Genomic DNA, 15,877 nt, shown 5'->3' on the forward strand with positions numbered 1-15,877 from the left:
GTTGAATCATGGCGTCGTTTAAGAGAAGAAGAAAAAGCGAAGCCTGTCAGAGTGAGATAAACAGCCTCCATAACCAGCGCAGGACAGCTGAGAGGCCTTTTCATTTCTCTGGGAGTCACGTTAATGCGCGATCGATGCCTGATCGATAGCCGGTCCATAAGCGGCGAGCCACGAGTGGCAGAGATCAATAACCGCTGCTGCCGGTGTCCTCCGAGGACAAACACTCCAGATCGATACGCAGAAGAAGCAAACGGAGGAAAAGCTGCAGCCAATCGTTTATGAACGTCAGGTTTGTGGGTTTTAGCATTTTACTGATATTTAGTGTTTTGACTCAGTAAAACCTGGACATCATCACTGATCTCAACAAACCTTTTCACGTTTCAAACATTATTTTGACGAGTTGTGTCGCCACAATAAAGTCAGATCAGCTTCATACTGAGTGTAATTTAAACTTAGTTGATTCAAAACTGACTTGAGTTGGTTTGATAATTTCAGATTTCAGACCAGACAGGTAACTTGAACAAATACCACACAAAGAACATTTACAAAGAAATTCCTCTAAAGTAATGAATTTGGGAAAGTTTTCAAGAAAATTTCATTGGAGCGACTGAATGTTTTAGATGTTTGACAACATAAAAAGTTCGTCAGAAGTGTGGAAATTAAAAAATAATGGAAAACATCTGTAAAATCATTATAGATTTTTCACTGATTTAAATGCAGTAACAAGTATTACAAATTAACAGCAAAACATTGTAAAATAATTAATTACTATTTGTAAAAACACAGATTTTTTTATTTTCTTTTTTTAAATTTGGACGATATTTACATTTTTTTTCCCCCTCCAAAAAAAACCTTAAACAAGTTGATTATTTACTTTTTTTTTTTTTTTTTACAGCCAACATGTAAATTAATACATTTTTTCTGATTTTACGAGATATTTTCATATTATAACCGTTAAAATCTGTAAAAATAACGGAAAATTTTGATTGCAATTTTCCAAATCTTAGTATAAATCATTTTTCCTTCCAATGTTCATAAAAATCTGTAAAATATTGGTTTTTTTTCAATGATTTAAATACAAGTGAAAAGAGGTTAATTTTACCGTCATACATTGTAAAAGAACAAATTAGTATTTGTAAAAAAAATACAGATATTAATGTGGACATCATTTCTAATAATTTTTAGAAATGATTAACAATTAATTTACATGTTTTTCTGTAATTTAACAAAAAAGAAAAAGTAAAACAATGGTTAAAATAAAAAAGACAAAGAAAAATGGAATTTTCTGATTTAAATAATAAAAACTGTCTGTTTGACACAAATGAGAAAATAACAGCAAATTATTCAAAAAAACACTAAATCATGGCTCCAAGCAGGTTTTCGCGTTTAAATTTTGACATTTTCAGTTTGAAAACACAATTTATTGCATTTATTGAATTATTGTGAGACTTTTTAATGTTTTAATTAGAATTTGCTGTAAATATTTAACCAATGTGATAAACGAGGTGAGCTTGTGTATATCTCCATAGAGACAGTTGTTTTCTGTTATATTAATGCTGTATTTATGTGTAAAATCTTGCTTCTTGCATCTTTAGCTCAACACCCTTCACTATTAAACTTGATATATGTCATAAAATGTGACGTCTCTGGAACATTCACGTGTTGCGTAACAAGAAGCCGCTCATGAAGAGGACGTCGTGTTACAGAAACTGTGAAGAATGAGTTGGAATCAGGAGACGAGGAGAACAGGAAGGATCCTCTGGAGCTTCTCAGGCCTTTGACTCTGCTGCTTTGTTCATTTGTACTCAGAGCGTGAAGCGCGACTCGCTGCAGCTGCTTCAGTCACGATCCACAGGCTGCAGAACCAGTCCTGAGCGTCCACGAACCGGACCGCCGCCTCGGCGGACATTAACATGTTCTGACGTCACGAGGCCAAAGTTTAGCCACAAAATCCACAAAACTCGTTCTTCTAAACCCTGAAACCCAGCAGCAGCTTTAACGGCCGCGTTGTCTTTAAAAACTCAGCATAATTAAAACATTTAACGAAGTCAGAAGCTGCAAAAAAAAGAAAAATAATCAGCTTTCCAAAAGTCCTTGAATGCATCACGCGGAACCAGCGGAACCTTATCGTGTTTGTTTCATTTTTAAAAATCTGCCAAAAATCAACCGTTTGCTTGAACCACATTCGGTAAAATCCAAAAAATTCTGCATTTCTCAGGTTAACTGGAAAGTTATGACTGACTGATCAGTGACCAGCAGTCATTTAGTAAAAAATCTGAGAATTTTCAGGCTGAAGTGCAGGCATTGTTGAACAGATCAGAGAAGTGACTGGACCGGTACATGAACGCAGCACGACTCAGAACCAGTGAACAGTTGTTGGACGATACGTTCAGCATCTGCATTACAAAGTTTATCAGGTTTCCAGCTGAGAAGCTTCAACAAAGACAAACTCGACGAGGTTAAGTGACGACTGTGGAAACACCAGACTGGGATCCAAACACTGAAGTCTTCCAACGTCTACAAATGTTTGCAAAAGTTTATAAAAGACAAAAAGCTCGTTTCTTATGACCAGTGACTGGATTCTGCAGCCCAACCTGCCGTACTGTGGATCCATTCTCTGCTTCTGGAAGATTCCACGATCGCTGCAACACACTTGAGTCTCTCGGATTCAGAAGCGTCACTAACTCGTGCAGAACAAGCCGACGTCTGATTTAGAGCCAGACGACCTCCTGAGTCTCCGTGACGTTCGACGATCGGCTCTGAACCAACGACATGTGATGAAAACCACACGACTCGTCTCTGATCAGATCACGTCGGCTGATTTAGTCAAAGTGGAGAAAGTTTTAAAAAAGTCGATGAAAACAAACGGAGGGTCAACGTTTTATCGACGTTTCAGGTGGATCGACTCAGAAACGCCTCTGAGGGTTCAATAAATCAGTGGCGTTTAATAATAAAGAGGTTTGTCCGTCTGAAGTCCTGCTGCTCCACCGTCGGGACTCGTTAAGTCTTAAACGGTTCATATTTTAAACGCCATCAGAGGACGTCCAGATCGACATGTTCAGAGATGAATTTGTTTTAGAGGAACTATTAAAGATAAAAACCTGAAATCTTCTCTGTTATTTCTCATCATGTCGCTGATTCACAATCTGTTATTTTTATGATTTACATCAAGTAATCTGATTACTGGGAGATGAAATATGAAAATACATTAACAACAGAACCAGTGACGTTTTTTTGGATTATTTCAGGGTTTTTTATTTTACAGCTAAAAATTTAATTAATACTTATTTCTGTGATCTTACTCATTATTATTGGTAATATGAGAAAATGTGGAAAATCTGTAAATTAACAGATAAGAAACAGGATTTATCTTTTATTTCCTACATGATATTTCATTCGAATAAAATAAAATATGTGTAAATAATGACATTTGCTATTTGTAAAAAGACAGATTTTTGAGTTTGATGTATAATTTTGTCCATTTTTATGTAGTCAACGTGGAAATAAATACCTTTATCCAGGATTTTATGAAATATTATTTGTAAAAAATGTTCTTTTAAAAATCAGTTTAATACGAGTTAAAAAAAAAACATTATTCACAATTTTTTCAATCCTTAAAATGCACAATATTGCTTTCAAATAACAGCCAATAAATTATATTTCTTATGATTTAAATACAGTAAAAAAAAATAAAAGAAATAAAGCATAACTTTATGTTTCGAAGTTGTTAAATAAATAAATAAATTATTCTTCAGTCAACATTTAAATCATCCTTTGTTCTCGTATCTTTTAAAAAAAAAAAAAAAAAAGGTATTTTCTGTCATTTAAAAAAAGAAAAGAAGATAAAATCTCAGTAAACTGGTGTTGACGTGACCACTGACTCTCTGGTTTATTGATCGTATCGATCAGCGTTTGAAGGAGAGCCGTGAGCAGGTGAAAGGTGAAACCGCAGCACAGATTCTTCTGCGTCGCCTGAAGGCCGATCAATTATTGATCGAGCAGATCGGCCTCGTCGCGTGTGAGCGCGCTCGCTTCCTGTTGAGGCGCGCACGGTCGCCACGGCAACAGCGGAGAGCAGCGTGTTGCACCAGGAAGCAACAACAACAACAACAACAACAACAACAACAACAACAACAACAAGGACAACAACGGGTCTCAACTCTCATCATCGAATCGTTATGTTTCGATCATGATTCAGTTTTTCTTCTCTTTGATTCTCAGATAAATCAACGTGATGCCGTCACAGCTCACGGAGTGAATCCAGCATCACGTGTCTCAACAGAAACAATAAGAAATAAACATGAACCTCAGCTTTAAAGCGAAGAAAGATGAAAGTATTGAAAGTGTGACCTTTAAGGGTTAAAACAGAAATCCTGTCGTCTGAAGGTTTCTGCAGCAGAAGAAACGCAAACAGAATAAATCTGACATAACAGATCACGTGTCTCCTGGACTTTGTTTTCTGTTAATTCTGTGTCAAAGAAAGAAAAAAACAAACCAAAAAAAACTAATAACCAAAGGTTTGCTCAATTTCTTCAATTTAAGAGGTGAAAAAAGTACAAAACTGGAAATGTTGCAGATTTTTATTTATTTAATTTTTTTTACATATTATTATTGTAGTAAAAAAAAATGTTTAAAAGTTTATCTACAGTTTAAACTAGAAAGTGTCTTTTTTTGAATAATATATTAATAGCAGATAAAGACATTATATTTGTTTTAAAGGTGGATGTACAGTTTAAAAAAAGGAAAACAAAAAAATTCAAAAACGTAAAATAAATCAATGAAAAAAAAGTACATTTTTCTTTCATTTATGGTTCACATATTGTACTTTTTTTATTTTTCTTGTAAAGACTGTTTGTTGTTGATATTATTCTGGACTTTACTGTTCATGAGCATCAGCAGTGAAACTCTTGTTAAATAATTCTTCAAACAAACTTTTTGTGACAAAAAACTGTTGATGTTTTTCTTTCTAATTAATAAATATTGCACCGTAAAAACTTAATTAACTTTTAATTCTTCATCTCTAAACTGTCAAGAGTTTGCTGCTCATTACATTATCTCCTATCATCATGAAACACACAACTGGTTTTTAAAATAACAACAAAAGTAAGATTATTGTATTTTTATGTAATTTAAACACAGTAAACACTGGTGTGCTGTCACGGTAAAACGTTAAAGAATGAATTATTATTTGTAAAATTACAGATCAGATTTTTGATGTGGCTGTTTTGTTTTGTTTGTTTTATTAAGTTGACATAGAAATAATGTTTATTTTTCTTGATTTTAATCAATATATGTTTTGACACAAAACGAGGAAAAAAAAGTAAAATAGCAGAAAATTGTACAAAAAATGTCGGTTAAAAATTGTAAAAAAGAAAAACAGCATCCGTCTCTTTTCTCTCCTCTCTGTCTCTTCTTGAATCGTCTCTCTGGTGTTTCCACGCTGATCTCTGCTCTCTCATCTTTTATTCACATCCGTGTCCCATTTCCTGCCCCCATTGGCGGCCATCTTGGTTGATGGCAGCGACGCTGGGCTTCACGCTGCCCCCACTGGCTGACTCTGCTCCGGTTTCTATCACCCATCTGCTGAGGTCCAGGAGAGCCACAGACCCTCTTTCATGCTGGGATGTGTCCCAGATTCAAACCTCGGCAGACGGGAAGTTCATATTTAGGTTTCAGCGCTGCTCTTCTCTGATTGGCCGAACAGGAAAATAAAACCGACTTTCTGCTCACAGGACAGTAAAACGTGAACTTTAACCGCAACTGATTGTGATTTTAATACGAACGATCCCATGTAGAGTTTGCATTTGGCATCTTTTCTCAGTAAAGAGCTCACATGTGCATTAAATCAGGATTTTTCTGCAAATCAGAAGCGCAAACGTGACATAAATTGAGATTATAAAGAAATAATTCTAATAAATTCAACCAGTTTTGTTAACTGGTGCGTCACTTCATAAAATGGTCCGAAAAAACAAGAAAATGCATCAATTTCTGTCTAATTATTGTCTGTAGCTGCTGTACAGCCACCTTCTGACAGATATCTGCCCTTAAATGATTAATGTAGAGAAATCTGAACTCAATAGGAGACGAAATAACTATTTAAAAAAATAATGTTTTTTTTCTGAACCATCGACCTTCATTTGACAGATTTTTCCTGTTTCATCAAATTATAGAAAATACGAAGCAGTAATTTATAAGAAAAGCAGATTAAAACTGGAACTAATGTCCACAGTGAAAAAATAAAAACAAAATAAGAAGTATATTGAGATTGAAAAATTGTAAAATAAATAAATAAATAAATTTTTAGTAATAATGAAAAATTAAAAATAAAATAAAAATAATATAAAAATAATATAAAATTAAATTAAAAACAAAATAAAAATAATAGGAAAATAGAATAAAAATAATATTAAATAAAATAAATAAATACATATATATATTGTTTTTTAAATTAACTATTTATTCATTGATTTTCTCTGTTTTCTTAAAGTGGCTGTAAAAAACACACACAAAAAAAGTCTGATTGTGTATATTAAGTAGTGAAACATAATAATAATAATTTAACATATAAAACAACATTCTTTAAGACATTATTTTCCAGATACTTGTTGTTCTGCCTCCTCGCTGCTGGTTTTTAATCGATCATGTTCATCTCTGACGCTGCAGCAGCTTCACTCAGACTCAGCGGTTCGTTGTTGCGTCATTAAGCTGCAGCTGTAATTAATAACCTGCTGATAGACGCTGGTATTGATCCTGCAGCTGATCAATAACCTACAAACAGCTGGAAGCAACAAACCAACCTGCTGCTGCTGCTGTGAACAAACCAGATCGTCAATCCATCGATCAGTTCACTGATCAATACCTCCATATGATTCAAACCATCGTCTTTAAGGAAACTGACTTCAGCTAAAAGTGACGTTTTAGAGGAAACAACAGAAAGTTTATTTAAACTTTTTATGGTTTTTAAAATTAAATATCTGTAAAACTTCAGTCATGAAACGATCAAATCTGAGTTTAGTTTCTTTTCCAGGTTTCTCAGAACAAATGAAGATGAATAAAATAAAATAAATTTAAAAAAATTATTGGAAATCTGGCAGCAAGAGGACCAGAAAATTATGTTTAAAACTGTTAAATAATAAATAAATAAAATGTAATTAAAAGAACAATTTGCTATTTATAAAAAGGACTTTTGATGTAAATGTTATTTACAGTAAAATATTTTAATAAATACTTTTTCTGATTCTTAATCTGCATCGTTTTTATTTCAAATATCTGCTAAATCAGAATACGTTCATTTAAACACTACAAACAGTTTTATTAATTATTACTGTTTGTATAAATACAGAGTTTAATTGTGGACATTCTCTGTGATTTTAAGAGATATCATCTGTAATTTACAGAAAAAAAAGGTAAATATGTAAACAACAAAGAAAAACTGTTTTAATTTAATTAATTTAAACACATTTTATGCAGTGAATGATAACGAGCTCTACATTAATCAGCAGGTAACAGTTAGAGACAAATATTAGACAGAAATTGATGCATTTTCTTGTTTTTTGCTTCATAATTGACGTCTCAGTTCACAAAACCGGTTCAATTTATAAAAATTATTTCACAAATTCTCAGCTCGTATTATATTTGTGATTTTCCTGAAACTTGTTTAAAGGAATAAAAAACCTGATTTCCTGTAAATGTGAGATATTGACTGAGGAAAGCTCTGAATGCAAAACAAGCATTCCTGGACCAGAACCTTTCCAGGAGTCTCCCCACTGACTGACTCCAGTCCAGACTCGCTGACCTTTGAACCAGCCGGTGGTGGAGCTGCTGCAGCGTTTTGACTCCAGCTGATCCGGGTTCCCGCCTGTCGCTCTTCCTTCGACTGCGTCTGAATAAAACATGCGGGTCGATCGGCAGCGTCGGGTTTCAGTCGGATCTCCTGCCGGCCACGGCTCGGTGACTCGGTTGGCGGATCTATTTCTGGCCTCGCCGTCGACGTCTCGCCTCGAACGCGATTTTAATCGACACCTCGGCGCAAATCTGTCGCTTTTAGCCTGAAGCAGGCCGAACGTGAAGCCGACTCGGTCGCACAAACGACAACCTGCTGCACAAAATGTTCCAACGACTGGATCACAGAGCTGCAGACAATGAGACACCATGGAGCAGCTTCCTGAAGATTAGACTTCATGAAGTGTTTTAAAAGATTAACATTAAAGCAAAAGTTGTTGGTTTTGGTCTTTTCTTGGGATTTGTTTAAGAAAATTATCCATCCATCATCTCTACACCTTAATCCTCACCAGGGTCATGGGGGGCTGGAGCCTATCCCAGCTGACTCAGGGTGAAGGCAGGTTCACCTGGACAGGTAACCAGTCTATCACAGGGCTACACTTAGAGACAGACAACCAAGCACACTCACATTCACACCTACGGACAATTTACAATCACCAATTAACCTCAGCATGTTTCTGGACTGTGGGAGGAAGCCGGAGAACCGGAGAGAACCCACGCTGCACGGGGAGAACATGGAGACTCCACGCAGAAAGATCCCGGGTGTCCTCACCGGGACACGAACCGGCGACCTTCTAGCTGTGAGGCGCTAACGGTGCTAACCACCGAATCACCTGCAGCCCAGAAAATTATACATCTATCGTTTCATTTTCTGATATTTCAGTCGTCATGCTGCATTTAATTCTAACTTATTTCAATTTTTCAGCTGTTGAGATGCAGCATTTTCCTTTTAAACCGCAGAAAATATAAATAAAAAAATAAATAAAACGTTTTTTCGTGACATTTTATGGCTGAACTTTGTTAAATAGGAAATTTTAATTTTTTTAATACTGATTTTTTTATGGGCTTTATTTACAGTTTTGCCCTGTTGTTGTTGTTTTCTTTTTAAAAATCATGTCAAATATTATTAAACTTGTAATTTAATAAAACTGGAAAAACAAACTGTCAAACAACTTTTCTTTTTCTTTTCTTTTTTTAAAAAAAAGAAAATACATTTTGCCGATTTAAATGAAGCAAAAAAGTGAAATTTTATGGTTAAACATGTTAAAGAAGAAATTTCTATTTTTCAAAATATTAATTTTTTAAAAACATGTAAATTTTGAGGTTATTATTAAAATTATTGAACTTGAAATTTAACAAAAGTGTAAAAACAAACCATCAAACAACTGATAAATAATAATAATTTTTTTAAAAATAAAATAAATAAATAAATGTTGATGATTTAAATGAAAAACTTATTTTATCGTCAAATGTTAAAAATACAGATTTTTTTAATGTTTACATGATTTATTTCACTACATATTACACATAATTTAACAAAACAGGAAAAATCTACAAAATGACTTTAACCTTTAATATATTTCTTTTAAATAGCAGCAGATATCTGTAAAATCATCATGTTATTGCTGATTTAAATACAGAGCGATTATGTCATTTTATAGAAAAACTGAAGAACAAATTAATATTTGTAAAAATCTAGATTTTTCACATGGACATGGACAAAAACACGTCCTGCAGTTCAGCCGAGTTCTCGAGTTTTTGTCGCTAAAGGCTCCAAATCTCTACTGAATCTGGCTGGAAAAAATACTATGTTTTTGGTGATTTTTTTAACGAAGTGATTTTGTCGAAATGGTACAATTTCAGGCTCAGATTTGGTTAACTTTACAAATGAGACGACGCGTCACAGGTGAGGAGTTCAAGGACCGTCTGGAAGTTCAAAATGTGTTGATTTTTTCTGTTTTTACGGTTTCTGTGTCTCATAAATGGTGTCATTTTGGGGCAATTTTTAAAACCAACAACCTCCCAAACCCGAGTAAACATCTCAGATGAACGTTCAAGGACAGAACTGGGATTTAAGCTTCATCATTTTTTCACATTAAAATGTACAAAAACGAGTCGTGCTGCTCGCTCCTCCGTCTCTGTGCTCTTGGTTGTGTTTGCTGCCGCGTTCTGCTGCAGTGACCCAGTTTCAGGGATCAATAATCTGTTGATCAGCAGCGTTTCATCCGACCCGACGGACAAAAACAACAAAACAACACGCAGGATTTTGTTTCCAATGACGGAGGAGTCGTCATGCTGCTTCGTCATGACGTCGGTGAGGCGTTCAGGGTCCCGACGGTGGGACTTAAATCACATTTTCATTGATGTGGATGCTCTGAAGACCTCGTTTGAACAGCAGCTGGAGGCCTCACGCTTCTGCAGTTCAGAATTTTAATGTTTTGTTTTTTTTTCTTACAAATTCTATCAAATGTTTTATTTGTGGTGATTCTTCAGACGCGTGGAATAAAGTCGTTTTGATCAAATATGACGATTTCAGCAGGATTTTTCCTTATGCGACTGTTGATCGCAGCACAGTCGCTCACAGCTTCACGGATTTGCAGAGAAATGCAGAATTTTCTGTTTTTACAGAATCAATTTCGCTCCAACACTTGATTTTTGGTGATTTTTAAAAAAGAGAGACGCAAGGAATTAAGCAATAGTAATGTAGAGTCATGTTTTGAAACTCAGATTTAGTTTCCTGGTCAAAGGGTTGGTGAAAGGATGAAGAAAGGATGATGGAGGGATGAATGGATGAAGGAGGGATGATGGAGGGATGAATGGATGGATGATGAAGAGATGAAGGAGGGATAATGAAAGGATTATGGGATGATGGAGGGATGAAAGGATGAAGAAGAGATGAGAGGATGATAACAGGATGAAGGGATGAAGGAGGGATGATGAAAGGATTATGGGATGATGGAGGGATGAAGGATGGAAGGATGAAAGGATGAAGAAGAGAAGATGGAGGATGATGAAGGAGGGATGATGAAGGGATTAAAGAGTGAGGATGAAGGGATGAAGGAGGGATGAATGGATGAAAGAGACCAGGTGAGAGGATGAAAATAGGATGAAGGGATGAAGGAGGGATGATGAAAGGATTATGGGATGCTGGAGGGATGAAGGACGGAAGGATGAAAGGATGAAGAAGAGAAGATGGGACAATGATGGAGGGATGATGAAGGGATTAAAGAGTGAGGATGAAGGGATGAAGGATGGATGATGAAGGGATGATGGAGGGATGAATGGCTGATAGAGACAAGGTGAGAGGATGATGATAGGATGAAGGGATGAAGGAGGGATAATGAAAGGATTACGGGATGATGGAGGGATGAAAGGATGAAGGAGAGAAGATGAGAGGATGATGAAGTGAGGGCGATAAAAGGATGAAAGATGGGAGATGAAGGGATGAAGGAGGGAATTCCCTGTTGCGCGGCAGCAGCCAATCAGCGCCGCGGACACACACACACCAGTGTTACGTAATATTACATCGGGACGTGTTCACGGGGTTTTTCCTGCTTTAAATTCTCCCCAAACATCGCGAGAAAACACTAAATAATTTAACCATCGATCTCGTTTATGGTGGAGAAAACAAAACTGTCTATTTTAATTAAAAAACCGGAAACAAAAACGCGTTTTTTTTCTAACTTGGAGAAACAAATAAACACAAAAACCTTTTTAAATTTGAATTCAGGGGCTTTAAAAGCAACAAAAAGCAGAAATGTATTAAACATTTAACGTTTTTCCATCTTAATATGAGACGATTAATATCAGAGGATGTCATTTTTGAGGCTAATTAATGAAACAAATTCCTCTAAAAATGAAAAAGCAGGAAAAGGTGTAGATGCGGTTGGAGACGTGATGGAGGTCTTACCTGGGTGGCTTTATGGAACTGCTTCTTCAACCCCGCGACAGACATCACTTCGGACAGAGAGGTTGGGGAATAAAAACGAGGCTGATAAAGGATTCAAAAAAATAAAATAAATTTATAAAACAAAAAAATAAAAAATCTGATTCACGTAGAATGAAAAAAACAAAAAAAACAAGAAACGCGTGAAGAGCAGCAGATCAACGGTAAATCCTCCGGTAACGTCCGTTTATTTTGGTGGAAACAGGAGCCGATGATGGCCAGACCAAACCCAGCTGGATCTATTTTCAGTCTGAGAGGAAGAGCAGGAGGAGGAGGAGGAGGAGGAGGAGGAGATGGTTTAATGAGGAGATGCATCACTACAGAGGAAACAAGAGAACATCACAAACTGCTGCTTCGAGCTGAAATGACACGAAAACAAACTGAATTTGAGCTGCAGTGTAATTAAATCCGTGTTTTCAGTGGATCTCGTTGATTTTTATTTAATTTATTGAACTTCTAATTACAGAACAAATGCAAAATAAATCAGCTTTCGTGCTTGAATCTCACATTTCTGCAAGTTGGACGACAGAATAAAGAAAAAGACAAAAATCAGAAACAAACACTTTTCTTTCAAACACATCCAAAAATCCGTCAATTAACTATTTTTTACTAACGTTACGTCCCGTTGCTGTGGTAACAGTGGCCATCTTCCGGTACAGACGATCTTCGAGGGTCTCACGTTCTCGCGTGACGTCAGCGCGCCGCCCTCCGCCGCCCACGAGCCTCCCCGCGTCGAGCACGAGACGCGAGTCCGTGCGGGGCCCCGCGGGGCCGCTCGCGCTGCTTCCACCGAACAACAACAACAATGAGCGCATCGGCGTCACGTGACCGCGGCGACACCTGACAGGTGGAGGTGAGCGAGCGGACCGGAAGCCGCGGGAGCTTCAGCACCGCGGACAGCGGCGAGGGACCACGGTGCGTTCAGGGCCGCTGGGACGATTCAGCTTCAGGTCCAGAGTCTCTGGAAAGCTGCAAATATGTGTTCAAGGTAACCTGGAAAACAAAGCTGTAAAAAAGTGGCGAAAATCTGGCAGCAAGAGAACCGGAAATAAAATAAATAAAAGACGGGTGAAGATTTAACCACTGAAAACGAAACTGAAAATAACAGCAAATGATTCTTCTGTGATGAAAGCAGCAAAACTATTAAAACTTGACTGTGAACTGTCCATGTCAGAAAGCTGAGAGACAAAAAGTGTATCAATTCCCAGCTGGCTCTGAAGGCACCACCACAGCAGCAGATTGTGAGTTTGTCGCCTCCTGCTGGTTCAATAAAGCTACGAATTTAAATAGAAGGAGATGAAATAAAAACACTTTTTAAAAAAAGGAATTAATGTAAATAAAAATAAAAACATTTCCTATGAAAGAAAAATAGAATAAAAACAAGCAGGAATAATAATAAATATCCATTACTGCTAACTTGAGACAACAGATTGAATCCTAGATATGTTTTTTTTTGGTGTTTTTTTTAATAATAAAAAAATAAGAATAAAAAAGTGATCTTTTTGGTATTTTTACAAAAAGAAAAAAGGAAGGAAGAAAGAAAAAAACAATATATACAGTTGAAACCAGATATTTACATCCACTGTATAAAAGACATAAGAACCTTTTCTTTTCTCTTTGTCTGACATTAAATCAGATGAAACTTTTCCTGTTTCAGGTCAGTCAGGATTACAAACGTTATTTATATTTGCTAAATGCCAGAATAATGAGAGAATTTTTTACTACTTTCTTCATAGTCAGACGTTTACATCCATCTCCTCAGTATTTGGTAGCGTACGAGGCTTTCCACTGTCGCCTACTGTCGCTACATGATGTCGCACGCCAGGCTTATCTCACACAAAACGACGTCCAGGTAATTCCAGTTGGTCTTTGTTTCCACAAATAAGCAATATATAGATATTAGGTAGCCTATTAACCGTACTGCCCCCATCTGCAGTTACCTCGACATCGTCTCTACTTTGTGGGCAAAAGACTTTTCGTCTCAATCCTGCACACCTGGCCTGAGTAACCTAACAGTAGAATACAGTCCCACTGGAAGCTGCCAGTGCCCCACGCAGTACAATCAGAATCAGAATCAGAATCAGGATCAGAATCAGGTTTATTGCCAGGTATAATTCTCACAATGCGAGGAATTTGTTCTGGTGGGTTGGTGCAACAAAACAACAATCATAAATATACAGTAAAATAAAGTGACTAAAAATAAAAATAACTGTAATAGTGCAAAGAATCAAAGTTGCATTACAATAGGAATGGTAGTGTGCTTACAGAAGTATTGAGGGTGCTGATATGTTGTTATTTACATTTACAATTTCTTCAGCTGCCGCAGGAAGTACATCCTCTGTTGTGCTTTCTTAATGAGAGAGCTGACATCTTTCTCCTGGATGGAGAAAGGTGTCGCTGTGGGAGGAAGGGAGGGAGGGAGCCTCTGAGGTGGGCAGCTGTGGTGGGGCTCCTGCTGTGATGGTGGAGGTTCAGGTGATGGGTGGTGGTTGGTCTGAGGTGTGGTGGGGGATGGAGTCAGGACTGTCCCATTGTCTTTCAGATCTGCAGTCGTGCTCATTCAGGCTGTTGGCCAGACGCAGGTCGTCAGCAGCTCTGAGGCTTGTGGTTGGTTATCTGCCTCAGCCGTCTCCACACAGAGGCTGAGAACTAGTGTTGGAGCTTCTCAGAGTACCGACGCTCGGCTCTTCTCACCTCCTTTGCCTCTCTGAAACCGTCTCCGTCCCCACTCCTGAATGCTGCCTCTCTGTCTGACCTGAGCCGTCTGACTTTAGCTGTGAACCAGGTTTGTCGTTGGTGCGTGTTGGCACACAGCTGTCCTCACAGCAGCTGATGGAGGCCATCACAGAGTCTGTAAACTCGTCCAGACTATTAGCAGCAGTCCTGAACAAGCATGTATTGCAACGAAAATAAATGAATAAACAAACACAGAAATAAATGGCTGCTACAGGTAGCTTTGCCTTTAAACTGTATGACTTGGGTCAAACGTTCTGGGTTTCCTTCCACAAGCTTCTCACAACAGTCTGATGAGTTCTGGTCCATTCCTCCTGACAGAACTGGTAGAACTGGGTCAGGTTTGTTGGTCTCCTTGCTCCACTGATGTTCTCCAGGATGGAGATCAGGGCTTTGTGATGGCCACTCCACAACACTGACTCTGTTGTCCTGAAGCCTCTCTGTAGCTAATCTGGCGCTATGCTGAGGGTCATTGTCCATCTGAAGACCCATTAGTGCCCAAGCTGTAACTTCCTGCTGATGTCTGGAGATGTTGCTTCAGTATTTCCACGTACATACAGCAGGTGCCCCGCTAAACAGCTGCTGGTGTTCAGGAGAGTTTATTTGAACTTTTTGTAGTTAAAAGCAGCTCATGTGTTCGACAGTCGTCAACTTATGTTCTTTATCTGAAACCCTGAAGGGTGTGTTTACGAGTCACGGACATCACAGCTCTCGTCCAAAGCCAAGGAGAAAAAGTCTAAACTTGCCCCTTCAGTTTGCAGCTGAAGCTCCAGATTAGCAGCAACGTCCTCGATCCTTCTCGTCACCGTTCACCTGGACAGTGGGACCTGTTCAAATGCTTCTTCTGTCTCGGGGCGTATTAGTGTTACAGAGTCCACCAAGCACTCTGTGATAAACTCTCCCTGTGAGAATAGCGAACTGTTTCACCGATTTTGTGGGATATCATATCTGGTCTCATCCCTGGATGTGTGGAGCTTGGTAGAAAAAGCACAGCAAAGCTTAGCTAGCAAGGCTTCCAGTGCTTGCATTTATCTGCATGTTTCGTCCCGTCATGAAAACTCAAATTCTAATCTTTAAACACAGCGATCTGCTCTCTGCAAACTGAACACGCGGCTTTTCTGCTGACTTCAGCAGAAAAATACTTAGCAGTCCATGCTTTGTTGAAAACTCTACATTCAGGAACTCCGAAGCTGGACGGACAAGTTTGGTAATTTATCAGGCGTCCCATGGGAATCTTCTTCTAATTTCCTCTTCAAACTTTCACTGCAGGACGTTGAGAAATAAAGTCCATCAGTGGATCAGATGCCTCACAGCAGCCACGGTCAGGAGCTTCAGGTGGACAAAGGAAACACAAAGTGTCTCCACCAACAGCTCCTGAGCAAGGCACCTCAGGTCCAAGCGGTTCTTTCTGAGCGG

General features: G+C 37.9%; 2 protein-coding genes across 2 annotated transcripts in view; both read right to left on the reverse strand.

The window, feature by feature from the left end:
* Positions 1-13,676, reverse strand: part of LOC103372002 (endophilin-A1-like) — a 30,271-nt gene extending 16,595 nt beyond the window's left edge. The window contains exon 1 of the mRNA XM_008301507.1: positions 13,669-13,676. Coding sequence (XP_008299729.1) covers positions 13,669-13,676 — 8 coding nt within the window. The remainder of the gene's footprint in view (positions 1-13,668) is intronic.
* Positions 13,677-15,457: 1,781 nt separating this feature from the next.
* Positions 15,458-15,877, reverse strand: part of LOC103371998 (myelin-oligodendrocyte glycoprotein-like) — a 17,183-nt gene continuing 16,763 nt past the window's right edge. Inside the window, exon 6 of the mRNA XM_008301503.1 lies at positions 15,458-15,853. Coding sequence (XP_008299725.1) covers positions 15,714-15,853 — 140 coding nt within the window. The 3' untranslated portion in view covers positions 15,458-15,713. The remainder of the gene's footprint in view (positions 15,854-15,877) is intronic.

This window comes from Stegastes partitus, unplaced genomic scaffold (genome assembly GCF_000690725.1).
Source record: "Stegastes partitus isolate 25-593 unplaced genomic scaffold, Stegastes_partitus-1.0.2 Scaffold1679, whole genome shotgun sequence".
Taxonomy (NCBI): Eukaryota; Metazoa; Chordata; class Actinopteri; family Pomacentridae; genus Stegastes; species Stegastes partitus.